We start from the raw sequence: 27,685 nt of genomic DNA on the forward strand, positions 1-27,685 counted from the left end.
TTGGGATCTAGTGTCAATTCCCTTCCCAATTGTGCTGGGTAGGTCATTGAGGAATTTCAAAGTTGCTAGAATGAACTAATCCTTTTGGTAAAAACAAACCTTTTCTTTCAGGACACCCATATGGTCATACTTGTATTTCATCCAATGAAAATTTCATGGCAAAAGGTATGCTCTTCATCTTTGAATGATGGAGTTGATAGTGACATTTTTTTTTCTCTCTTTCAAACTAAGAGAAATGATATATGTTAGAGTTAAGGAAATTAATGTTTGTTGGTGACACTTTTTTAATATTGATGACCTTTTTTAGTCCTATTCTAACTGCAAGTATTTTGGTTTGTTAAATGGCTTTTGAATGGGAATAATCAGTTCTTTTTTTCAATCCATTTTTGAAAAATGAAACTATACTTTTCCTTTTCATTAATTTTTTTTTTATAAATCTTCAATAAAATTTCTAGAGTTTTGGCTTTTTTAAGAACTATTTACTGAATTTATTTTGTTTTGTCATCCCCAACATGCAATTCCATGTTATTATATTATAACCTTTTTTTTAAAAGGAAACTTGTGGTCTTGACTTGATATCTCAAAAGATTCTTTAAGTATTGCTGAAGTGTTGCCTTCTTATTCTCTTTGGGTTAAAAATGATCAATAATTGTTAGATGATATAATATTAAATTTGCATTCACCTGTCAGCTTAAGTTTTTGGGTCAATCGGTGATTTAAGATGATATCAGAGCAGGTGGTCTAGAAGGTCATGTGTTCAAACTCCTGCAATGTTATTTCCTCCTCAATTAATATTAATTTCTACTTGTTATGTCTTCTTTATATTTCAAGTCCACAAGTGAGGGGAGTGTTAAATGATGTGATATTAAATGTGCCTTCACCCATCAGCTTAAGCTTTTGGGTCAATCATTGATTTAAGAGAAAGTGATGCTGCTTGAGCTGCAACTTGATTAACACTTGGAGCCCTGTCTGAAACTCATGTGGTCGATGTTTCATGTTCAATCATTTCTTCCAACACTTCAACACTTTCTCAAGGTAAGCCCAAGTTTGTTTCTGATGCTTATTTCCACCCTTTGGTAAAATTGTAAACCATTGGTTTCTTCCTCACACAATGGTGATTCACAACATGTGGCATGGCCAGGCATATGATTTCGAAGGACATTTTTAATTGGATTTGTGTAGTTTGGACAATTTGGTTCAGAAAGTCCATATGAATCATCAATCTCTATCGCTCCCTATACTTTCAAAAACACCCCAGAGCTTGACCACATCTTTTAAGAACAACTTTGTATTTATGTTAGTCGAGCACATGTTCATAGTTACGACGAAAGTTTCACATTTGAAGGATTTATCAACAAGCACATGTGTTTCTTGATGGCTTTGCAGACAATTCCATTGAACTTACTGGCTTTTAGTTGAACTGATGTGCACAGTGTCACATGTTCACTTCTCTGACGGAGGGCATTAGTAGCTTTGTTTGTCTGATTGGGCTTATGCTTGAATTGAAAATTGAACCCAATGAGACATTTTGTATTGAGTTTGCTTTGATGACATTAGTTGGTTGAATCAATGACATATCTAGCTATTCTCAGTTTTGACTAGAATCTTGGCCCCTAGGAGACATCGTTTCTCGATCCCTGGACCACATGGTGTATCATCGAGAGAGTAAGGTTCAAATTCTGAATAGTACTTCGAAGATGTCATTAATGGAAGAGGAATTCAGTTTAAATACTGAATCCTTTGACAGCCTAGTAAAAGTTAGTTACCAACAGTAACATTCCAACAACTTTCTAACTAAAGATTACAACACAAAGAGTTTAAAGGTTTTGGTAATTACGAGCTTAAAACTTAAAGAATTGACTACAAGACTGCTTAAACATAAAAAAAGAAGATGTCGGTACTCCTATATTACATCAAATTCCCCCCGTGTAAGTAAAATGAAACTCGTCCTCAAGTTTAGGCTGAAAGTTTGAGCTGGTCTGGTGGAAAGTACTCTGTTAGGTCAGCCACGTTGAAGATAGGGCTGATATGAAGATCTTCGGGTAGTTCAATCTTGTAGGCATTATCTCCATATTTCTTTAGGATTTGGAAAGGTCCTAGCTTCCTTGGTTGAAGCTTGTGTTGGTGCCTACATGGAACCAATTTTTTCTGAGATGGATCATCACTAAGTCGCCTTCTTTGAATTCATTGGATCTTCTATACTTGTCAGCTGTTGTCTTGTATTTGGTAGTCATTTTCTCCAACTGCTCCATGACTTCCTTATGTAGTTCAGCAACTCTCTCGGCCATAGCTTCAGCTTCCATGCTAGGATCATTTTCTCCAACTGCTCCATGACATCCCTGTCTGAAACTATGGACTTGGGAATTCCATGTAAGCGCACAATTTCTTTAAAGAATAGATTACCAATATAAACGGCATCCGATGTTTTACGACATGGGAAAAAATGATACATTTTGCTAAACCTATAAACAACAACTAGAACAAAGTCATACCCTTTTTGAGTTTTTGATAGTCCTAAAATAAAATCCATGGATAAGTCCTCCCAAATGCTCTCGGAGATGGGTAAAGGGGAGTATAAACCTGTGTTTTGTTGCTGTTCTTTTGCTGTTTGGCATGTGTAGCAGTGTTTGATGAATTTTGTCACATCTTTGCGAATTTGTGGGCAATAGAATCTGTTATTTAAGAGCTGTAAAGTCTTGTCCATTCCGAAGTGTCGTGCTAGTCCATTACTATGTAATTAAACAAGGATTCTCGAAGAGAAGTTTTAGGTATGCACCAAAGATTATTCTTAAAAAGGAAATTGTTAGTTAAATTAAAATCATTACAATTAACATGGTCAACACACATGGACCATATGTCTCCAAAATTGGATTTTCATACAAAATTGGTAGAGAATCAAATGCAACTATTTGGCTTTTAAGGATTGTTAAGAGATTAGTTTTTCTACTTAAAGCATCAGCCACAATATTAATATTTTCCACCTTGTGTTTTATGAAAAGATCAAAGCGTTGAATAAAAGATAACCAACGTGCATGCATTCGACTAATAGTCCTTTGTGTTTGTAAATATTTAAGAGAAAAATGGTCAGAAAGTAATATGAACTCATGTCCTAGAAGATAATGTTCCCAAACTTTAGTGCCGTAACTAAAGAGTAGAATTCTTGCTCATAGGTGCTCCACTTTTGGCGAGATTCACTAAGTTTCTCACTAAAATATTCGTTTGGATGGTTTTGTTGGGAGAGGACTGCTCCTATTCCATAATTAGAGGTATCAACTGCCACTTCAAAAGGATTGTTAAAATCGGGTAATGCTAAAACGGAGGCATTGGTCAGTTTGTTCTTTAATATGTTAAAGATCTTTTTTTGGTCTTCAATCCAACAAAATTTTCTTTTCTTTAAACATTCTGTAAGGGAAGCTGCAAGTGTACTAGAGTCTTTGATGAATTTCCTATAAAATGATGCAAGACCTAAAAATCTTTGGATGACACGAACTGATTTAGGCAAAGGCCAATTTTGGATGGCTTGAATATTAGCTGGATCCACGGATTTTACACACTCATTTATGATGTAACCTAAAAAATGAATTTCATGTACTAAGAATACACACTTCTTTTGATTGATGTACAATTCATTGGTGGACAAAGTTTTGAATTATGTGTGTACGATTTGCAATAGACTAGTATGTCATCAAAGTAGACCACTGGGAATTTATTAAGAAAAGGATGGAGGATTTGTGTCATTAGTCTCATAAATGAGGAGACAAATCCTTGATCCGGTCTTAATAGCTAATGAGGCAGTAGAACACTACAGAAATAAGAAGAAAAAGGGTTGGATTTTAAAGCTTGACCTTGAAAAGGCTTTTGATAGAGTGGATTGGGATTTTCTTGAAAAAACCCTTAAAGAAAGGAACTTCCACCCCAAGTGGATATCTTGGATTTTGGGTTGTATCACTAATCCAATGTTTTCCATCTTCATTAATGGAAGGCCAAGAGGAAGGATTAAGGCTACAAGGGGAATTAGACAAGGGGACCCCCTATCCCCCTTCCTTTTTCTTTTGGTTAGCGACTTGCTTAGTGTTTTGGTTGCCAGAATCCAAGAAAAAGGGCTGTTTGAAGGCTTTGTGGTTGGAAAAAACAAGGTTCATCTCTCTATTCTCCAGTTTGCTGACGATACTCTACTCTTTTGCAAGTACGACGATGACATGCTAGACAATCTTAAAAAATCTATTACTTTGTTTGAGTGGTGCTCGGGGCAGAAAGTTAATTGGGAAAAATCTGCCATTTGTGGGTTAAATATTGAAGATTCTAAGTTGAGGGCAGTAGCTTCAAGGCTGAATTGCCAATTAACACACTTTCCTTTCATATATTTGGGTCGTCCTCTTGGGGGGCACCCAAAGAAATTGTTGTTTTGGCAGCCGGTCATTGATAAAGTTCACAAAAAACTTGACAAGTGGAGAAGATACAACTTATCAAGAGGGGGAAGAGCTACCTTGTGCAACTCAATCCTTGCCAACCTCCCAACCTACTACATGTCCTCTTTTTTGATGCATAAAAAAGTGATTTCAACCATTGAAGGAATCATCAGAAACTTTTTTTGGGAAGGCTTTAAAGGGGGAAAGATAAATCATTTAGCAAAGTGGGAGATAGTTTCTAAGAAACAAGCAGATGGGGGACTCAGAATTGGAGGTTTAAAAGCTAAAAACGTGGCCTTACTAGCCAAATGGGGTTGGAGGTTCCTAAAAGAGCAACCCTCCCTTTGGAGTCAAGTTATTTTGAGTATCCATGGTAGCAGTCAATTTGGTTGGCACACTTCTGGCAAGGTCCATTGTAGTCTTCGAAGCCCTTGGATAAATATTTCAAGATCTTAGCTGAATATTGAGAAGTTGGCAGACTTTAAAGTGGGGAATGGAACCAGAATTGCATTTTGGCAAGACCCTTGGTTGGATTATTTTCAGTTAAAAGACAGATTTCCTTCCCTTTTTGGCTTAACATCACTTCCCAACGGTTCAATATCACACTTTTGGGACTATCACACCTCCTCATGGACTCTAAACTTCAGAAGAGACCTAAAGGATGATGAAAGGATGATGAGATTTTAGTGTTCCAATCCCTACTAGCAATATTGGTTAAGCAAAAATTATCCAATAGGGAAGACACTCGCATTTTGTCCCTTGAAAAAAATGGCTCTTTCTTAGTAAAATCACTGGTTAATCACCTTTCTGAGACCACCCCAATTTCAACCAGCCTTCACAAGAGCCTATGGAAGTCCAATAGCCCTCGAAGAGTTAATATAACAGTTTGGATAATGCTGTTTGGAACCCTAAATTGTTCCTCGGTGCTGCAAAAAAAGCTGCCTTGCTATTCTATCTCCCCCAATTGGCGTGTCCTTTGTAAATCAGCTGAAGAAGACCTTCAGCACTTATTCTTTGACTGCTGTTTTGCCTTCAACTGCTGGAAAGAATTCCTTAATTACTTCAACACTTGGGTCTTTGATATTTCTTTTAGAAGCAATGTACAACAATTTCTTTTAGGTCCTATTCTAAAGAAATACTCCAATTTACTATGGATTAATGGGGTAAAAGCAATGCTGGTTGAAATCCGGTTTAAAAGAAATCAAAGAGTGTTCAATGGAAGGGAAACTCCTTGGTTTACTCGCTTTGAGGCGGCAAAACTCAACGCCTCTCTTTGGTGCTCCCTTTCTAATTGCTTTGAAGCCTATTTCTTACAAGACATAAGTTTAAATTGGCAGCCTTTCTTTCAAATGGAAGAATAATCGAAGAATCGGCTATAGAGAAAGCAACTTCTCTTTCATTAGTATTCTTAATTGTCTTAACTTCTTGATGTAATTTAGATTTCTGTAGCTTAGTTCTATACTTTGTCCAATTGCAAGATTTTCCTTGTATTGTCTCATTAGACTGCTCTTCTATTAGCCTTTGATGGCTTTTTCTCTATGTTGGATATGATGAGGGTGTTATGGGGTGTCAACCTAGTTGAGATGCTCGGGTGCACCTACTGATCCTTTGGTTTCCTGTTTGGTTTCTTTGTATTCGCCTTTATTATCAAAGTACTCATCATCTTTTGTACTATATTTATTGATTAATAAAGGTTGTTTCCTTTTAAAAAAAAAGGTCTCATAAATGTACTTGGTGCGTTGGAAAAACCAAATGGCATTACAACCCATTCATAGAGACCCTCGTTTGTTTTAAAGGTCGTTTCCCATTCATCCCCGGGTCGAATTCTAATTTGATGGTATCCGCTTTTTAACTCTATCTTAGAGAAGATTTTGGCTCCACCAAGTTGATTTAAGAGATCTGTTATTCTAGGGATTGGAAACCTATATTTTATTGGTGGTCTTCCGATACCCCTCGGTTTTCCAGTCACTTTGTCCCCAAGGTGTAATTGAGGATATTGTTGCTTCATTCCTTCCACGCTTACCCACGTTGCTTCACTTTCCAGATAATTTTTCCATTTGATTAACCATTATTCCTTCATCATCTCCGTATTCCATCGTACTCCTCGAATCTCTTTTGGAACCATCTGTAGCTCAAAATCATCATATAGGGTGGGTGGATGTGTCTGTACTTGCACCCCTTGTCCAATGCACTTCTTCAGTTTAGAAACGTGAAAAACCGCGTGGATTCTCGCTCCTTCTGGTAGTTCTAACTGATAAGCCACTGCCCCAACTCTTTCCAACACCTTGTATGGGCCATAGAATCTTGGGACAAATTTCTCACATCGTCGTCTGGCTAACGATCGTTGCCTATATGGTCTGAGCTCGAGGAAAACTAGGTCTCTTGCTTCATACCGAACATCTCTCCTCTGTTGGTCTGCATATCTCTTCATTCTTTCTTGGGCTAGATGCAAATTTTCCTTCAAGGCCACTAAGGCCCTACCTCTTTCGATCAACTGCTGTTCCAATGTATCGTTGGTTGTTTTTTGATCACCATAAGAGACTAGAGGTGGAACAAGTCTTCCAAACACAACAATATACTGTGTCATATTAATTGAGGAATGGAAAGTAGTATTATACCAGTATTCAGCCCAAGGGATAGAGTTGTACCATTGCTTAGGCTGCTCATTGTAAAAGCATCTACCATTTCCACACAACGGTTAACTCTTTCAGTTTGTCCATCTGTTTGAAGGTGGAAGGTTGTACTCCTTTTTAATGCTATATTGTGTACCCTGCATAGCTCGATCCAAAAGCTATTAATGAAAATCTTGTCTCTATCTTAAACAATCGATTGAAGGAATCCATGATGGCGGACTATCTCCAAAATAAACACGTCAGCTACTTTTTTTTGCTGTGAACGGGTGACTCAGAGGCATGAAATGACTGTACTTGGATAACCTATCGACCACCACCATCAAAGAGTCCTTTTCATGGGATTTAGGCAGTCCTTCTATGAAGTCCATGGAGATATCTTCCCACACCCCGTCCGGTACGGGTAATGGTTGAAGCAACCCCGTGAGGGCTAAGGCCTCGGTTTTATTTTTTTGGCAGATCAAACATTCAGACACGTGCTTTTTGACATCTTCCTTCATGCCCTTCCAATATAACTCCCCTGACAACCATTTGTACGTGCGTAAATAGCCCGAGTGTCCCCCTAATACTGAGTCATGTAATGTTGATAGCAAGGTTGATATATAGGTTGAAGTTCTGGATATGACCAGCCTCCCTTTGTAAAACAAAATCCCCTGTGACAAAGAGAACTTTTTGACACTCAAAGGGTCCTTTTCCGGCTGGGCTCAAATTCCTTGTAGTTCCTCATCCGCTCTCACTTCCTGTTGCACAACTTATACATCTATCAGAGAGGGGGCAACCAAAGTGGTCAATTCAACTGTTGCTGGAATGCGAGATAGTGCATCTGTAGCTTTATTATTCAGCCCCGGTTGACAGATGATCTCGAAATCATAACCTAGTAACTTAGTCAGCCATCTTTGGTACTGGGGTTTTATTTCCCTTTGTTCTAGTAAGAACTTGAGTGCCTTTTGACCAGAAAACACGGTGGACTTGCGCCCAAGTAAATAAGGCCTCCATTTTTGCACTGAGAGAACCACTGCCATTCGTTCCCATTCATAGATGGACTTCCCTTGTGCGCGTATTGACAAGGCTTGGCTAAAATAGGCTATAGGTCGACTCTCTTGTATAAGCATGACCCCCAGCCCCTGGCTCGAAGCATTTGTTTCAATGATGAATGGTAGCTTGAAGTTTGGGAGGGCTAAAACTGGTAATGTCATCATCGCTCGCTTGAGATCCTCGAATGCTTTTGTGGCCTCCTCGGTCCATTTTAAGGAATCCTTTTGCAGCAATCTTGTTAATGATGTTGCCATAGTTCCATAGTCCTTTACAAACCTTCGGTAGTATTCGGTAAGGCCCAAAAATCCCCTCAATTCAGTGATATTTCTTGGAATAGGCCATTGCAGCAACACTCGTATCTTCTCCCAATCCGTTTTGACCCCCTCTGCTGAGATCCAATGGCCTAAATACTAGATCCTCCACTATTCGAATTGGCATTTCTTTTGGTTGGCGTATAGTTGATTATCTCGCAAAACATTCATCACCATTCCTAAGTGTTTGTTATGGGTGTCCTCATCAGGACTATAAATCAAAATATCATAAAAAAAAACCAGCACGAACCTTCTAAAAAACGGCCGAAAGATCTGATTCATGAAGGCTTGGAACGTTAACGGGGCATTGGTCAACCCGAACGACATCACTAGGAATTCGTAATGCCCCTCGTGAGTTCAAAAAGCTGTTTTTTCCACATCCGGTCCATGCATTCTTATCTGATGGTATCCAGATTTCAAGTCCAACTTGGAGAATATCACTGATCCATGGAGTTCATCCAATAGTTCCTCAATCATGGGAATTGGAAATTTATCCGCTATCGTGATTTGATTTAATCATCGATAATCCACATAAAACCTCCATCCTCCATTTTTTTTTTTTTTACTAACAAATTGGGCCGGAATAGGGGCTATGGCTGGGGCGTATGATTCCTGCTGTTAACATCTCATTTACCAACGTTTCTATCTCATTTTTCTAGTCGTAACTATATCGATAAGGCCTTACATTTACTGGAGCTTCCCCTTCCTTAGTTAATATACGGTGGTCCACTTCTCTTATGGGTGGAAGAGACGACGGGGGCTAAAAAGTATCCCGGAATTCTTCCAATAACTCTTGGATGTCGCTTGATAGCTTTGTCTCTTCCTCGTCCTTCATTTTGATTATTAATTCATCTAGTGGCTCGGGCTCCAACTATTGAAATTCCACCACGAAGCCCAAATCATCTTCTTCCCAGGTCTAGGTTAGCGCCTTAAGTGAGACCTCCTGTGTGGTCAAGGTTGGGCCTCCCTTCAAAACGATCCTCTGATCCCCGGCTATGAATCTCATCGTCAAGGTTGGCCAATGAACTTCCATATAGCCTATGTTACATAACCACAGATCATCCCCAAAATCACATGCACTCTTCCTAACTCTAATGGAAGGAAATCCTCGGTGATTGTTAACTCCGGTAATACCACAACTACGACCTTACAAATCCCCTTCCCTCTGATCGCATCTCCGTTGCCAACCATGACTCCACAGTTTGTGGTCTCTGTCAGGGAAATGTTTAGCTTGTGAACCAATTTTTGATGTATGAATTTTGTAGGTTACGCCATATTCGATCATGACCACGACCTTTCGACCTGCCAGTGTCCCTTTGAGCTTCGTTGTTCCCTTCCCTGATAGACCCAAGATCGATCATAGGGCGATTTCGATATTCTCTATAACTTCCAGTGTCTTAACCTCAGGTGCTTCAGCTACCTCTTCCTCTACCTCTTCCTCTACTTCCTCCTCCTCTTGGAACATCAGTAGGTTCAATGCTCGTGATTATTTTGTTTTGCACTGATGCCCTGGGAAATATTTTCTCCTTGGACTCTGAATCAGTTAGCCTCTGATATGGCTTTTCCCTCCTCGTAGTTTCTCCCTTTTCTGGTATTGTGACACTCCTTATATTAGTTTTGTCTGGTGCACTTCCTGATGTCTTTGGGCTAACATAGGTGGTTGCATCTTTTTGGGCCGTCACTTGGGCCGGGCTCGAAAGTCTCTTTTGATAACTGTAGGGCAACGTTTCTATCACTAATAGCTTTTACCTCCTTTATACAGGCGTCTAGCCCAAACGGGTGTTGACTGATGACCACCGCTTTAATCTCCGGTTTTAGACCGTCGAGGAAGGTCTCTTCTAGTACCTCTTCAGTTTTCTCAGGTATCGGGGCTGCGAACGTCACAAATTTCTTCCAGTAGTCTTCATAGGTTCCTTCCTACCTGATTCGAAGCAATCGGGAGAGGAGAATTCCTTCTTGGCTAGGTCAGAAATGCTCGAACATCCGGTGCTTCAATTCATTCCACGACTGAATCGGCCTCCGGTTGTGGGCCCATTGGAACCAATCTACCATTTCTGAGGATAAGGTGATGATGGCAACCTTGATCTTGTCTTTGTCAATCAGATCATGAATCTAAAAAAAATGTTCAGCTCTGTAGACCCATGAATCTGGGTGCTCCCCTGAAAATGTTGGCATCTCGAGCCGTTTGTACTTACTTCGATCTACTGATCCTTTCGATGCCTGAAACCGGGAGCTCTCTCCTTCTTTCCCTCCCTTAGGGGTCTTTTTCTTTTAAGAGCTTGTTGTGAGGGCAAAGCTCTCCTTTTCACTCGATTCAGCCGGGTATTGTACTGTTACCATGATTTTCTTTAAGCTCTTCTTCATTTCATTCATTCCCTTCTGCAGCTCAGCTATACTTTTCGAATGTCCCTCAACCTTCTCTTCTATCTCTCTCTAACAAATTTCTCTCTAACCCACTATTTCTTCTATAGCTACCTTCTTGCCCCTGCATTTGTAGGTATTTATGATTGGTGGTCTTACATAACGTCACAAATTATACCAATGGAAAGAGGGATGATGCAAGTAAAACTTATCTGGGCCTCAAACTTTTCTTTATCCAACTGACCTTGTAGGTTTGTGGATGTGGGTCAAGTTTAAGATGAAGGGCTTGCACTAGCTTTGATAAATACAACATTCTTACTGCTGCCACTATCAATGATTACGTTGCATACTTTCCCATTGATGGTGCATCTTGTCCAAAATACAGAGTGTCTTTGTGGGTGATTCTCTTTTTTTGGTGCAAGCAAAATCCTTTGTAGAACACAAGACAGCCGTTCCTCTTCATCTGGTTCTATCTCATTGAAATCTTCTTCAGATTGGTGTTCTTCTTCTTGTTGAGAGTCCCCTGCTTCAACATATGCTACTACTCTTCGTTGGGGGGCACTCATTGGACAAATGCTCCTACTGACAACATCGGAAGCACATGCCAAGACTGGGTTGTTGATAAGTACTTGTTCCACCTCTTTTACTTGGTTGTTCTTGAGCTTTTGCTCCCTGGTTCCATTTGGAAGGCTGGTCATCTTTTGGCTTGCTGGCACTCCCACCTTGTATGGATTTATTCTTATCAAAGTTTTTCCGTTGCATTTGGTTGAAAGATCTGTCCCATGTCGACTTCTTGTAGCTATTACTTTTCTGTCTTCTTTCTAGCTTGAGTTCAGCCTTATATGCCATTGAGATGGCTGTAGGGTACTTATAGGTTAAAAAGATCTATCTGCTCTAGAATGTCTTCTTTAAGGCCATCAAAAAATCTAGTGATCTGGTAATTCTCGCTCTCATTAATCCTTGTTCTTGCACTCAACCGATGGAATTCTTCTGCATAATCAGCCACACATCGAGTGCCTTGTCTGCATTTCTAGTATTTCTGATATAGAATCTATTCATAGTCGTTTGGAAGGAATCTTTCCTTCATCATCTTCAGCATCCTTGTCCAGCTTTTGATTGGGGTTTTTCCAATTAATCTTCTATTCATTTGGATTTGGTCCCACCATGCGGAAGCGCCTGACTTTAACTTGAATGTTACAAGCTTCACCTTCTTACTCTCGAGTGTGTTCATATATTCAAAGAAGCTCTCAACATTCTTGATCCAATCAAGAAAGGCTTCGAGGTCTAGTTTGCCGCTGAAGGTTGGTAAATCAATCTTCATTTTATAATCTTGCTGCCTATCTTCTCGTTCTTGATCATATTACCTTTGAAAATTTCGTCTCCTCGGTTGGTTTAGTCTGAGAACTTCACTTTCAGATGATGTAGACTCACTTTCTTGATCTTCTTGGTTAACTTCTTGAAATCTTGGAGCAAATCGACTTCTTGTTGAAGAGTCAGATTCACTCTCGGTTTCTTGCCTTGGTTGTCTGCCATTTCCTTCTTGTATATTCCTTCTCCATCTGTCTTCTTCTTTGTTTCTATGTCGTCGTTGAGGAAGGGTAGCCAGCACCTCTTCCATTTTCCTCGACAACCGTTCAATTGTTCGATTAACTTTTGCCATGCTGGTCTTCATTTCTCGTAGAGATTCTTCTACAACAATCAATCAGGCAGTAGATGTCTTAGGGGTTAGAGGCTCGACTTCCTCGGGTTGGATGATTACACCCTTCCCTTTGAGTGCTGCGTTTTTGCCAGCCATAGAGTTCCCACAATCGTAGGGCTCTGATACCACTTTTGGTGTATCACCAGTAAGGTTCAAATTCTGGATAATGCTTCAAAGATGTCATTAATGGAAGAGGAATTCAGTTTAAATACTGAATCGTTTGACAGCCTAGTAAAAGTTAGTTACCAATGGTAACATTCTAACAACTTTCTTAACTATAGATTACAACATAAGGAATTTAAAGATTTTGGTAATTACAAGCTTAAAACTTAAAGAATTGACTACAAGACTGCTTAAACATAAAAAAAGAAGCTGTCGGTACTCCTATACTACATCACCACAACTAACATCTCTTTCTCAAAGGCGACGTACCTTCTCCCAACATCATTCCATTTCTTACTTCCATACATGATGTGATCTTTGTTTTAGAGGAGGATGCCACTTCTAAAGGTTTGGTCAGATTGACAATCTCAGGCATCGATTGTCAAAACCACCCAAAAGTGGCTTGACATTCTAGAATCCAACTCCAATTACTGTTTTTCTTCAGCATCTCGGTCAAGCACCCCACCCATTTTGAACATCCTTCAATGAATGGGCAAAGAGTGCAACTTTGTGATGCAAATCAACACCTTCCTCCTATCTTGGATGAGTTAAATTTTTCAATCTGTACCAATTTGCCCATATTTGATTAGGTGGCCAAGAAAGTTGGTCGCTCTTATGCAAACTAGCATTTCTCTCTTTTCATATACAACTAATTTTTCCTCAGCTTCTCAAAGATGAGTTATTGGCGAGTTTGACATTCTTGTATAGTCGAGGTGTAGATCACTATGTCATCTAGGTAACCAACATGAACTTGCCAAGTTACTTGTGGAACACTTGGTTCATTATTGTGAATAAGGTGGCTGATGTATTTGTAAGGTCAAAAAGCATGAAAAGAAACTCAAAGGCCCTATACCAATGATACGCGTTGTCTTGCACTCATCTCCTACTTCATGCAATTCGTAGTAACTCGATCTCATGTCCAAGTTTAACACATACTTGGCCCATAAAGTTGGTCTAAAAAATCATCGATGATGGGCAAAGGGCATTTGTTGCAAACATTGAGCTTGTTTAGTACAGTATTCTATGCATTGGCTAAAACTTCTATTCTTTTTCCTTTGGAGAGGACTCGGGTTTCATTAGGAGCCTTTGCTTGCTGGATGAACCTGATGTTCATTAATTTATTGAGTTGTTTCTGAGTTCAGCTAACTCAAGAAGGGCCATGCAGTACATGTTCATCGTTGCTAATTTCTTAAGTGGCAACAATTCTATCATGATCTATCTGTGTATGTGGAGGTACAATCTCTGTCAGGTTATTAAGCATGCACCGCATACACTTCTAACACTCATTGGATCTCTTCAAGGCGATTCTTTAGAACTCGGGGAATGGCTGTGAATGTTTATTTTCATGAGCAAGACCTTATGTTTTCTCAATTCAATATGAGTTGGGTCTTTAGAGAGGATTCAATATTTAGTGGTCTTCAATCATCATGTGTTCAGATATGCCCATCAGCCTAATTATTATGGTTTAATGCTACCAAGGTCATTGTTGCACATATTTAGTTGGAAAGAAATAAAAGGATTTTTTAAGAGAGGTATACAGTTTGGTTGGATTGGTTTGAGCTCCTTAAGATAGTTGGTGGTGTTCTTTGACGATCATTCTTCTCGTGACTTCGTATTAATAATTGAAGGGCTTTCTTGTAGGTTTCAGAATTCTTGGACTGCTTTGTTTTTTGTACTTATTTTCTGCATTATCCTTTGTGCTTTATTTTTATTTTTTAGTTTATACTTTGTAGTCTTCGAATTCTGGCACTCTCTTATAGCTTGAGCTTGAGAAGACTTTGTAGGCTCACACATAAGAAATTTCATTTTAATGATAGCTATGTTTCATGTTCATGACATGACAAATTTGATGGCAAATATGTTTTTTTCATTATTCTAGAAACCATATTTACATTTAAACATAGTTGTATTAATAGTCTGTTCACTTCAAACTAATTATCATCTAAGTTGCATTATCTTCTGTATCTATGTAGGATCCACTTTTCGTCATACACGTTATCCTGCATACAAGAGTAACAGGCCACCTACACCTGATACCATAGTCCAGGGGCTCCAGTACTTGAAGGCATCCATAAAGTCCATGTCCATAAAGGTGATTGAGGTAATAAATTGTTGGAATTTCTATTCTTTATGAATGCTCGTGTATAATATTGATTGTCAAATATTTGATCTTTATTGTCTTAATTATTTTCCATATTTGTTGTAGATCTTTCCCATATTTGTAATAGATCCTTTTCCTATATAAGGAAACCTAAATTGCACATTGTAAATAATTAAAATATTTCTTGGATTCTCAAAATTAAGATAAATAAGTGATTTTTTCTTAGGTTCTTATTACACTACCAGATTTTTAGAGAGGGTGGGAGGGAGAGAAATTGCAAATTTGGTCCCCATGATTTGGAGAAACTTAGAATTTAGTCTCTATAGTTTATAATTATAAATTAATCCCTATGGTTGATAAAAACTTCATTAATAGTCTCTACCTTAGGGACTATTTATGGAGGTTTTATTAAACTATAGGGACTGCTTATGAGGTTTTATCAAACTACTGGGGTTAAATTCTAACTTTTAAAACTCTAGGGACTAAACTCTAACATTTTCCAAACTTTAGGGACCAAAGTTATAATTTTACCTTAATTTTCTTAGGTTTTTATTAGACTACTTCCAGTTTTTTATATTACAGATTTTTCCTGCTTTGCTTTTGCATCTAAGCTTTTTTCTAGCAGCTCACGGAAATTTGTGTATTTTTTTGTACAATTTTTTTTTGAAATGGAAACAGGCCTCGTCATAAATAAAATGAAACGAGACTAATGCTCAAAGTACAAGAGAGTTATTCAAAGAGCAAAAAGACCTAAGGGTTAGGAGGCGCACCCGGACATCTCAACTAGGTTGACACTCCCTTAGCACCCTCATTTCCATACAATCTATCACAGAGATTCAACAAAGTCTAAATATTCAGCCCAAACAAAAGAATAATAAAAACGGACTGTTACAACCGCAAGCCAATACAAAATAAAGACTAGGCCAAAGAACAAAACAAATACAAAAGGAAATCAAAACTACTAGCAATCTGGGAAAATGAAGGCCCGCCAATTTAGGCATAAATCCTGAATAGAATAGTCTTTAAAATCCTTGCATAATGTGCACCAAGAGGAAGCATTTTTATGTGCTGTTTCAAAATGATCCAACCAGCCTGATTCTTTGTCATGGAACACCCTTTGGTTTCTTTCAAAGCACAATTCAGCAAGTAAAGCCTTAGCCATATTGATCCAAATTAACCTAGGGCACTTCTTTAGGGAAGGACCCATTAAAATCTGCTGAACATTGTTTCTAAGAGTATCCCCATACACCAAAGCAACATTAAAGAAGGAGAAAAATCTCCACCAACAGTTGGCTGCATATGTGCAATCAAAGAATAAATGCTGCAAGTCTTCACCTTCCTTCTTACACAAGGGGCAAATGGAGGGTGAAAAACAACTCAAAAGGAACTTTCTTTGCATAACTGAGGAGTAGTTTAGAAGGTTGAATATCATAATACACACTAGAGTATTTACTCGCCTCGGGCTTTTAGACTTCCATAATGCCTTATATGACATTTATCCAAAGGGGATGAAAGGGATAAGTGAGCAGTAAGGGATTTTACAGAAAAATTACCGGATACTTCTAGGGACTTGTTAGACCTCCAATAGTAAATACATACAAGAGAAAGGGTAGAAAAGGGAAATTACCTAGAATAGTGGAAATTGAGGAAGAATATTTGAAGGAAAGTGGAGCATGAATGGGAAAAGGAAATATAACCACCTGAGGGGACCGCTTTGGCTTTTTAAATAGGAGGGTGCAGCAGAGGAGAAGGCAAGGAAGAATTCGGTCATAGCTGAGGGATTTCAGCTGAAGGAGAGTCACAACCATCTCGAATAGGCTGGTTCTATCTTTTTCTTATTAGCTTTATGTTTTTTATCCTTAGTCGTGAGTTGGGTGCTTATAATTGAACACCTCTTGGCATATAAATAAAACTTATCGGGCAGCTCTGTCTTGAGTCGGTTTTTATCTTCTTGTTGGGTGTTTCTTTTCTGTTATCTTGCAGATAGGATACCTAACAAATTGGTATCAGAGCTATACAACATCCTCGGGCGAACAAGGCAAATGACTCAAAAGCAAATGGAAGAGCGGGTAGAAGCCACAGAGAAGGAAATATCAAGTATAAAAGATATGTTGCTGGTGCTGTGCAAGAATATTGAGAAATTAATCGAGGAAGTGAAGGAGACGCAAGGCGACCGAGTCAGGTACGGGTGAGGGCTTGAAACTTAAAATGAAAGAAAAATTTGGTGAAGGTGGCGGTGGTGAGTTTCGCTTCAGATGAAGTTGACTGGTTTCATTGGAGCCATAACAGAAGGCCAATCAATACATGGGAAGAACTGAAGAGTAGGCTTTTCGAGCGGTATAGGCCGACTAGCGAAGGGAGTATCGGAGCCCGACTACTTCGGATCAAGCAAGATGGAAGCTACACTGACTATGTGAAGAAATTTTTCACCTACTCTGCGCCCTTACCGAAGATGGCTGAAGAGGTGCTGACGAATGCTTTTCTTAATGGATTGGAGCCGGCGTTGCAAGCGGAAGTCATTAGTAGACATCCCAAGGGGTTGGATGAATGTATGAGGGAAGCCCAACTAGTCAACGATCGGAATTTGCTCTTAAAATGGCCTGAGTGAGTTAGGTTTAGTTGGGCCTACTAGCAAGGAAGCCCAAAGCGCATCTGGTAGTAAGGCTTCATCGTCAACGGCAAAATACAGCCCAAAAGGGACCGAAGTTGGAGCGGTCAGACAGGTATCCATACACGTCAAGGCGAATCCAAACCTGGTGAAGAAAGAGGCGCTGGTGAAGCAGTTGTCCGATAGTGAGAATCGGGAGCGCCTGGAAAAGGGGTTATGTTTTCGGTGTAACGACATATATACGCAGGGCCATTGGTGTAAGGTACGTGAAAACCGTGAACCAATGCTATTTATTTCGAATGAAGGGGAAGATGTGGAAGAGGGCCCCAAAACCAGAGCAATGGATGAGGCACCGAAGCTACAACGAATCGAAGTGGTCGAGGAAGTGGAAATATCCCTGCGATAAATTATGGGGTTTCCTAAGAAAGGGACAATGAAACTCAAAGGGGCGATCCTCGATAAGGAGGTCTTGGTTTAATTGATTGTGGTGCTACCCACAATTTTATTAATCAATAATTGATAAACGAGCTGGGGCTGCCAATCAGGATGACTTCGGGGTACAAGGTAGTGGTCGGAAATGGAGAAGCCGTGCAAGGGAAGGGAATCTGTAAGTCTGTAAAACTTTCATTGCAGGGGTTGACGATCGAGGCTGACTTTCTTCCTATGGAGTTGGAGAAAATGGACGTGATCTTAGGTATGCAGTGGTTGGTGACGACTGGTTTCATGGGGGTTAGCTGGTCTTCGTTGTTGATGTGCTTCAAGGAGGGGGAAAACACAGTAGTACTCAGAGGAGACCCATCTTTAACTCGTTCAGAAGTATCCTTGAAAGTATTGGCGTGCGAATGGGAAGAAGAGGATCAAGGTTTTTTGGTGGAATTCCAGAACGTGGAAAGTACGGGCGAAGGCGAAAAGCATGACAACAACCAGATCATATTGTCGGAAATTATCGAAACAGTACTACGGGAGAACGTTGAAATCTTCGAACCACCGGCTGGGTTGCCTCCTCAGAGAGCCATAGACCACCAAATAAATCTGGTTCCTGGACATCCACCGGTGAATGTCAGACCTTACGACACAGCCACCATCAGAAGGAAGAAATAGAAAGGCTGGTGGAAGAAATGCTGCAACCAGACATAATTAGACCGAGTAGAAGCCCGTACTCTAGTCCCGTGTTATTGGTTAAAAAGAAGGACGGAGGCTGGAGATTTTGCGTGGATTATAGAAAATTAAATCAAGCAACCATAGCCGATAAATTTCCAATTCCGGTGATTGAAGAATTATTAGATGAACTTCATGGATCGTCAGTCTATTCCAAGCTTGACCTTAAGTCCGGATATCACCAGATCAGAATGAACGAGAGAGACATTGAGAAGACGACGTTCCAGACACGAGGGCCAATACGAATTTCTAGTGATGCCGTTTTGGGTTAACAAATGCCCCAACTACCTTTCAATCATTGATGAATCATATTTTCCGGCCGTTTCTTCGAAGGTTTGTTCTCGTGTTCTTTGATGATATACTTATCTACAGTCTCGATATTGATACTCCTAAAACACATTTGGCCACCATTTTCAATGTTTTGTGAGATCACAACCTGGTGGTGAATAAAAAGAAGTGCTCCTTTGGCCAAACCCGGATCCAATACTTGGGTGTCTCGAGAGGGAGTGGAGGCAAATGAAGAGAAAGTGCAAGCAATGATAAAGTGGCCGAACCCAAAGAATGTGACGGAATTGAGGGGATTCTTGGGCCTAATGGGAGACTACCGGAGATTTGTCCAAAATTATGGCCAAATTGCAACCCCACTAACACAACTACTTCAGAAAGACCAATTTAAGTGGACTGATCAAGCAGCGAAAGCCTTTGGGGAATTGAAGAAAGCTATGGTGACCATACTGGTATTAGCCTTGCCTGATTTTTCTCTTCCTTTCGTGATTGAAATAGATGCATCCAGTTTTGGAGTGGGAGCGGTGTTGAGCCAGAAAGACAGACCAATTGCTTACTTCAGTCAAAAGCTTTCTCCTCGAGCGCAAGAAAAATCCATTTATGAACGGGAATTGATGGCCGTAGTCTTGGCAATTCAGAAGTGGCGCCATTACCTCATTGGAAACAAATTTGTTGTCATCTCCGACCAAAAAGCATTAAAGTTTTTGTTGGAGCAAAGAGAGGTGCAACCCCAATTTCAACACTGGTTAACCAAGCTCAAGGGATACGACTTCGAAATACTATATCAACTCGGATTGCAAAATAAGGCGGCTGATGCTTTATCACGATTACCTGACAATGGAGTTCTTTTCACTAACATCACCGGCCCTAGTCGACCTCGGAACAGTCCTGAAAGAAGTGGAGAGCGATGAGGAGTTACAAAAAAACATTACCCTACTAAAGGAAGATCCGGAGGGAAAGCCTAAATATAGTTGGCAGCATGGAAAACTCTTGTACAAAGGTTGGCTAGTGATTTCAAAACAGTCCACATTGATACCTTCATTACTGCATACGTTTCATAATCAGTCCTGTGAGGACACTCTAGGTTCTTAAGAACTTATAAGCTAATGTCGGGGGAGCTTTATTGGCAAGGAATGAAGGCAGATGTAAGGCGATATGTAGAACAGTGTGAAGTGTGCCAAAGAAATAAAATGGAAGCGCTAAGTCCAGCCAGATTATTACAACCATTGCCTATTCCGGAGCAGACTTGGGAGGAACTAACCATGGATTTCATTGAAGGATTACTATGTTCTAACGGGTTTAATTCAATTATGGTTGTGGTTGATCGGTTAAGCAAATGCGCCCACTTCATTCCTCTGAAACACCCGTTTCTGCAAAACAAGTAGCTGAATTGTTTATTAGAGATGTCATCAAGGATCACGGTATTCCTAAATCAATAATATCAGACCGAAATAAAATATTCCTCAGCCATTTTTGGAAAGAACGCTTCACTATGACAAGGACGACATTAAAAAGAAGCACGACATTCCATCCACAGACGGATGGTCAAACCGAAAGAGTTAACCGCTGTCTTCAGACTTACCTTCGGTGTTTTTGTAACGAGCAGCCCGCAAGGTGGAATAGGTGGATTCCATGGGCTGAATTGTGGTATAACACCACATTCCACACATCCATCCAGACCACTTCTTATCAAGCAGTATGTGGTAGGAAAGCACCACCAATACTCTGTTACAGCGAGAAGAAAACATCCAATAACACGGTGGAACAACAGTTGATGGCGCGGGATGAGGCAGAAGTAAGAATACGTCCCCGTGGCCTTCAATGAATGAATATTGAAAATCTGGGTTTTTATACAGCCCATAATCCAAGAAATCCAAAGTGGATCAAATTTGTACAATTGATTACTTATCATGTTCTAGAATTAGTTGTATTTTTTGTTTGTTTTGATGTATTTTTTCTTGTTTGATTATTTAGCATATGATTCTCCGATGATTGACTTTTATTAGACTCAATGATAGGTACCTGGAGTGGAAGCTGATGATGTAATTGGCACATTGGCTTTGAGAAGTGTTGCTGCTGGGTGTAAGGTGATAAGATATTTCAGAATGACATAAGGGTCCTTTTGCAATTTATTTTGCATGCTTGCCAAAATTGTACACTGTAATGGGGGTATATTTAATCATCCTCTACTTGATCTTGTTGAGTGTCAAACAGGTTCGTGTAGTCTCCCCTGACAAGGACTTCTTCCAGATTCTATCTCCTTCATTACGTCTTTTACGGATAGCTCCACGCGGGTTTGAGTAAGTGGATTACTTGCTTATTCATTAAAAATGAACTCCACTAATTTTATCAAAGAAATAATTTTTTCCTTATAAATTTGCAGTCATTTTCTCTATGGATTCTAAGGGTAGAATTTACATGTGATACTTTGATGTCATTAATATCTCTCCTTATCGTAGTTGAGAGATTGGCATGTGATTGTTGTCCAAAACAGAACCCCTGTGTATTAAATTTTTTATCCATATTGAAGGACAACAATTAGGCATGTATAAAATGATATCTGGGTTCTTTTGTTCAATATTTGAATAGAAAACTAAAAAATCTGTTTTTCTTTGTTTTTTCTTAAGAGTCGGTGGGAAGATGAGTTTGTTCTAGAGAAATGAGACGTAGGAGGGTTCCATGAGAGTCGGGCTGAGAATATAGCTGAGGGTAGGTGCATGGTCTTCAATAGAGGTTGGGTAGAGGTTCTTGTGTCTGGACTGCATGTAGGGGATAATGGGATTAGCTTGGCAGAGGGTGTAGGGGGTAGGTGTATTTCCTTCATCTTTTTGCTTTCAACGAAGTTCTTTACTTGATCTTTTCTCCTGGGCTATAGCATGGTGCTGGTTTGGAACTCTGGCAGGATTGGTTTTTGCTGCTATGGCTCATTGGCTTTTCAAGATCTTTGGCATTTTTGTTCTTTGATAGAGAAGAGGCTCCGATAGGGGATGCTTAGAGTTAGAGAGAGTGAGGATGTTTAAATGATATAATGCCAAATGAACCTAGTAAAAGTGTAAAATCTTCTCGGGAGGGGGGTTGTCCCCTCTGTTTAGATTCCATTTTTTAAGTTAATTTATGGTATCTTCAACTTCAACATTTACTGAACTCTCTGCCCATTTCTAGGATGGTTTCTTTTGGGTTGGAGGAATTTGCTGAAAAATATGGAGTTCTGCAACCTTCTCAGTTTGTTGATGTGATGTCTTTAGTTGGTGACAAATCCGATAATATTCCAGGTGATTCATGGATCTCTTTTTAAAAACCTCCATAAATTTGTTTTGCACCAATTTCAAAGCAATTCTACTTTGAGCTAGAATTGTGTTGCTGCTGCACTTGGTGATGTAATATGATTGGGATAATTTGGTATATTCAAATTAATTTTGGTTAATTCTTGATTAGTTACCTTTTAGTTACCCAATTAGTTTTTAGTTTCTCTTTAATTATCCTTTTAGGATTCTTCTAATTCTCTATAAATAGAGAGTCCCCCTCTTGTATTAGACAACTTTTGATTAATAATAAAGATTTTGATTTGATTCCTGGAGATTTCTCTCCTTTTAGCATTTAGGCTACATCAAATTGGTATCAGAGCGACTGCATGGGCCAAGATTGACTACCGTTGGTGGAAGATCAGGAAACTCTTGGTGACGATGATCTCAAGAGGAAGTTTTGTGAGTTGTGCTCATTGCCAAACAACACACATCTAATTAGGGGAAACCCTTGAAATTCCAAAAAAGAAAGAAGAAACCGAAGATTTATCAAGATTTTGCAAGAATGACTATTATCGATCAAAGAGGACGTCCAAGAAAAAAATCAGCAGTTGGTATAGGCAAGAAAATCAAATTTACTTCCAAAAACAATGTTGGAGTACTGACTTAAGTAATTCAGAAGAAGAATTCCAACATATTAATTTTGTCCATGCTTGATTTTCTCAAAGAACCTATCATTATCCACATTGGAAATTTGATTAGTGATTCTAGTGACTCCAATGATGTTTCTAAGGTAGCTTGGGACGGGATAAGAAGGCGGCAATACCGAAAAAGGACCCAACGATCCAATCAAACTTATTTTTCAAGAAATCAACGTAAAGATTGGAAGTTATATGAATTAAAGAATCATCAAGAATCATCAAGAATGGATTTTTACAGCCCAAGAAGAATGTTCAAGACTCAAAATCATTCTTTTGGTTATGAAACACGATCAAGAAAATCAGACATCTTGGATCAAGAAAATCAGAAAGAATGGATTTTAAAGTTTGACCTTGAAAAGGCTTTTGATAGAGTGGATTGGGGTTTTCTTGAAAAAACCCTCAAAGAAAGAAACTTCCACCCCAAGCGGACATCTTGGATTTTGGGTTGTATCTCCAATTCAATGTTCTCCATCTTCATTAATGGAAGGCCAAGAGGAAGAATTAAAGCTACAAGGGGAATTAGACAAGGTGACCCCCTCTCTCCCTTCCTTTTCCTTTTGGTTAGTGACTTGCTTAGTGTTTTGGTTGCCAGAATCCAAGAAAAAGGTCTATTTGAAGGCTCTGTGGTTGTGAAAAATAAGACTCAACTCTCCATTCTTCAGTTTGCTGATGATACTTTACTATTTTGTAAGTATGACGAAGACATGCTAGATAATCTTAAAAAATCTATTACTTTGTTTGAGTGGTGCTCGGGGCAGAAAGTTAATTGGGAAAAATCTGCCATTTGTGGGGTAAATATTGAAGATTCACAATTGAGGGCAGTAGCTTCAAGGCTAAATTGTCAACTAGCACACCTTCCTTTCTTATATTTGGGTCTCCCTCTTGGGGGTCATCCAAAGAAATTGATGTTTTGGCAGCCGGTCATTGATAAAGTACACAAAAAACTCGACAAATGGAGAAGATACAACTTATCAAGAGGTGGAAGAGCTACCTTGTGCAATCCAGTCCTTTACAACCTCCCAACCTACTACATGTTCTCTTTTTTGATGCCTAAAAAAGTGATTTCAGCCATTGAAAGGATCATTAGAAATTTTTTTTTTTGGAAGGCTTTAAAGGGGGTAAGTTAAATCATTTAGCAAAGTGGGAGCTAGTCTCTAAAAAACAAGCAGTTGGGGGGCTCGGACTTGGAGGCTTAAAAGCTAAAAACGTGGCTTTACTAGCCAAATGGGGTTGGAGGTTTCTAAAAGAGCAACCCTCCCTGTGGAGTCAAGTTATTACAAGTATTCATGGTAGCAGCCAATTTGGTTGGCACACTTCTGGCAAGGTTCATTGCAGTCTTCGAAGCCCGTGGATAAGTACTTCAAGATCTTCGTTGAATTTTGAGAATTTGGCAGCTTTTAAGTTGGGAAATGGAACCAGAATTGCATTTTGGCAGGACCCTTAGCTGGATTCTTTTCATCTAAAAGACAGATTTCCTTCCCTTTTTGGCTTAACAACACTTCCCAACGGGTCAGTATCACACTTTGGGGATTATCATACCTCCTCATGGACACTCAATTTCAGAAGAGCCTTAAAAGATGATGAGAGTCTAGAGTTCCAATCCCTATTAGCATTGTTGGTTAAGCAAAAATTATTCAATAGGGAAGACACTCGCATTTGGTCCCTTGAGAATAATGGCTCTTTCTCAGTTAAATCACTGGTTAATCACCTTTCTGTGACTACCCCAATTTCAGCCAGTCTACAAAAGGGCCTTTGGAAGTCCAACAGCCCTAGGCGAGTTAATATAACAGTTTGGATAATGCTTTTTGGAACCTTAAATTGTTCCTCGGTGCTGCAAAAAAAGCTGCCTTGCTACTCTATCTCCCCCAATTGGTGTATCCTTTGTAGATCAGCTGAAGAAGACCTTCAACACCTATTCTTTGACTGCTGTTTTGCTTTCAATTGCTGGAAAGATTTCCTTAATTGCTTCAACCCCTCTTGGGTCTTTGATATTTCATTTAGCAGCAATGTGCAACAACTAAGAAATACTCCTATGGATTAATGTGGTGAAAGCAGTGCTAGTTGAAATCTGGTTTGAAAGAAACCAAAGAGTGTTCAATGGGAAGGAAACTCCTTGGTTTGCTCGTTTTGAGGCGGCTAAACTCAACGCTTCTCTTTGGTGCTCCCTTTCTAAATGCTTTGAAGCCTATTCTTTGCAAGACATAAGCTTAAATTGACAGACGTTCTTTCATTTGGAAGATTAACTGATGCTCCGATGATAGTGACAGCAACTTATCTTTCCTTAGTTTTCTTAACTGTCTTAATTTCCTTGATGTACTATAGGTCTTTGTAGCTTAGTTCTTTGCAACTTTAGTTTGTGAAGCTTTTCCTTGTATTGTCTCATTAGAATGCTCTTTTGTTATCCTTTGACGACTTTTCATCTATGGTGGATATGATGAGGGTGTTAAGGGGGTGTCAACCTAGTTGAGATGCCCGGGTGCGCCTACTGATCTTTTGGTTTCTTGCTTGGTTTCTTGCTTGGTTCTTTGTATTAGTCTTTATTCACAAAGTACTCACCTCTTGTACTAAATTTTATTGATTAATAAAGGCGGTTTCCTTTTTTTAAAAAAAAAAAAAAAAAACTATCAATTCATTTGCAAGAGTTCAAGAATGGATTGATTTCATATACCTAAGAAAAAATAAAGGAATCATGGTTGGAAAATTTTCAAATAGAAAATCTTGAAAATAAAATTGAAGAAAAACAAAAATTTGAAGATGTTGCTTTGGAAATTGTTTCAAGTGAAGAAGAAAAATCCAACGAAGACGACGGAAAAGAAGTATCAACCACCGAGCAAGAACGACACATTGATTGCGATGGAAATGGATCACCAAACTGTCGAAGAACTTGATGCGAATGATAAAGAAGACGTGATTCTTGAACGATTCTCTTTGGAAGGTGGTTTTTTTTAGTGATTGGTCCTTTGAATACGGTTTTGAATGAGCTTGAAGGAAGCATCCTTTTTGGGTTTATGGCCGATGAAGAAGTTCATCTTTTGGTAGCAATATTGAACTTTTTGTATCAAATTTATCCCTTTGATCATAATATTTTTGTTCAAAATGTAGGAGGTTGGTATGGTCATACTTCATTGAACAAGATTATTTAATTCCTTGTTTGTTTCATAAAATTTTTCTTTTTAAAACTCGAGGATGAGTTTTTTTTTTTTTTTTTTTTTTTTTTTTGGAAGGGTAGAATGATGTAAGAAGAATAGGGGATGATTGGGTAATTAGGTAATATTCTAGGTTAATTCCCTTTTTACCCCCACTTGTAATAAAACTCTATAAATAGGAACCTTCCCCTCTTGTATCAAACACATTATTCATTCTAATAAAAGATTCACAATCTTGATTCTTGGAGATCTCTCTCCTTTTAGCATTTAGGTTGCATCAAATGGGTATAAGAGCAACTGAAAAGACTTCAAGAACCTCAAGGAATAATTTTAAATTTTCCAGCAAGAAACCAATATTTTAATCATCCCATTAGAATTAATGAAAACCAACACTTGGGAAGAGATTTTGGAGGTCAATTCTCAAGATATTTCTTGGTGTTCATTGTGTTATAATATGTATTTATATTGTAATTATAATTAGCTGTCCTTTATTGTAATTTTATATCTCCTAGATTAGGGTTTCTTAGTTGCGTATATATATATGTATCTTCAGCCTGATGAAGGGAATAAAATCATTATTCTCTCTAGAACTATTGAGTACATGGTACCAGAGTAGGCTAGGGTTTAGAATTTTCGTTGGACGGCTATGTTAGGGTTTACGCTTCTCACAAGGTTAGGGTTTGAGTTGATTCATCAAGTTTGAGTGGCCATTTGTCTACACCACCCATCCCAGGAGAAGCGTTGTCGCCATCCGATCAAGTCTGCCGTTGTCAGTCGCCAGAAACGTCTGCGCGTGAAGCTCACGCGTTGCCACTCTGATTCTACTCTGTCGCCACACTCCAGTGCGTGGGACCACTTCTCCACGTTCTATCAGTTAGGTTCTTCTTGGCTCATCTTTTCTGATTGTTCTGTGCATTTGGTTCCATTGAAATCTACTCAATTATGAGTTATTTGGAAAAAATACCCTTTTGTGCTTAGGGTTTGTTGTTGTTTTGTTCAATTTGGAGCTATTTTGTTCTTTTGGTTCACCTTTGATTTCGATTTTGGTTTGTTCTTTTCGCTCGTGAGATCTACAAACTGTTTATTAGCTCATAATGGATGAAGTAAAGCATATATGGTAGTATCTAATGCAATTCCGCTATCATCGAAGATAATTGAACACAAGTTAAATGGATCGAATTACTATGATTGGCGTCGGACAATTCAATTTTATTTGCTTAGTACAAATATGGATGATTATATGACTGAGGAGCCACCAAAATATGAAAATAAAAAGGCTTGGCTTCGTGATGATGCTCGACTTTATCTTCAAATTAAGAATTCTATTGAAAGTGAGGTTGTTGGTTTGGTAGATCATTGTGATTCTGTGAAAGAACTCTTAGAATTCTTGGAATTTCTATACTTTGGAAAAGAACACGTTCATAGAATGTTTGATGTCTGTATGCAATTCTTTTGAACTGAACAGAAAACAGAATCTATTACAAGTTACTTTATGAGACTTAAGAAGACAGTTGCTGAACTTGCTTTACTATTGCAGTTTATTCCCGATATCAAAGTTCAACAAGCTCAGCGAGAAAAGATGGTTGTTGTGACACTTTTTAATGGACTTTTACCTGAGTTTGGAATGGTTAAAACACAGATTCTTTCTGATTCTGCAATTCCTTCATTAGAAGAAGCCTTCAGTCATGTTTTTCGTATTGAGAGTTCTCAATCTAATTCGCCTGTTTCTCAATCTCACAATGCTCTTATGAGTAAGAATAATAATAACTCTCGCGGTACTTTAGGGATGACTAACAATTTTCAGAAGCCTAGTTATGATAATCGAATATCAGATTCT

At 38.9% G+C, this 27,685-nt stretch overlaps 1 protein-coding gene across 3 annotated transcripts in view; it reads left to right on the forward strand.

Moving 5' to 3' along the window:
• LOC120087089 (5'-3' exonuclease family protein) overlaps positions 1-27,685 on the forward strand; it is a 95,780-nt gene that overhangs the window by 47,601 nt on the left and 20,494 nt on the right. For 2 of the 3 annotated variants that reach the window (XM_039043966.2, XM_039043963.2), the window contains 5 exons: positions 112-165; positions 14,581-14,708; positions 20,778-20,846; positions 20,974-21,059; positions 21,922-22,031. In XM_039043966.2, coding sequence (XP_038899894.1) covers positions 112-165; positions 14,581-14,708; positions 20,778-20,846; positions 20,974-21,059; positions 21,922-22,031 — 447 coding nt within the window. The remainder of the gene's footprint in view (positions 1-111; positions 166-14,580; positions 14,709-20,777; positions 20,847-20,973; positions 21,060-21,921; positions 22,032-27,685) is intronic. The other variant, XM_039043967.2, reaches the window with a different exon arrangement.

This window comes from Benincasa hispida, chromosome 9, assembly GCF_027475165.1.
Source record: "Benincasa hispida cultivar pf3 chromosome 9, pf3_genome.v1.1, whole genome shotgun sequence".
NCBI lineage: Eukaryota > Viridiplantae > Streptophyta > Magnoliopsida > Cucurbitales > Cucurbitaceae > Benincasa > Benincasa hispida.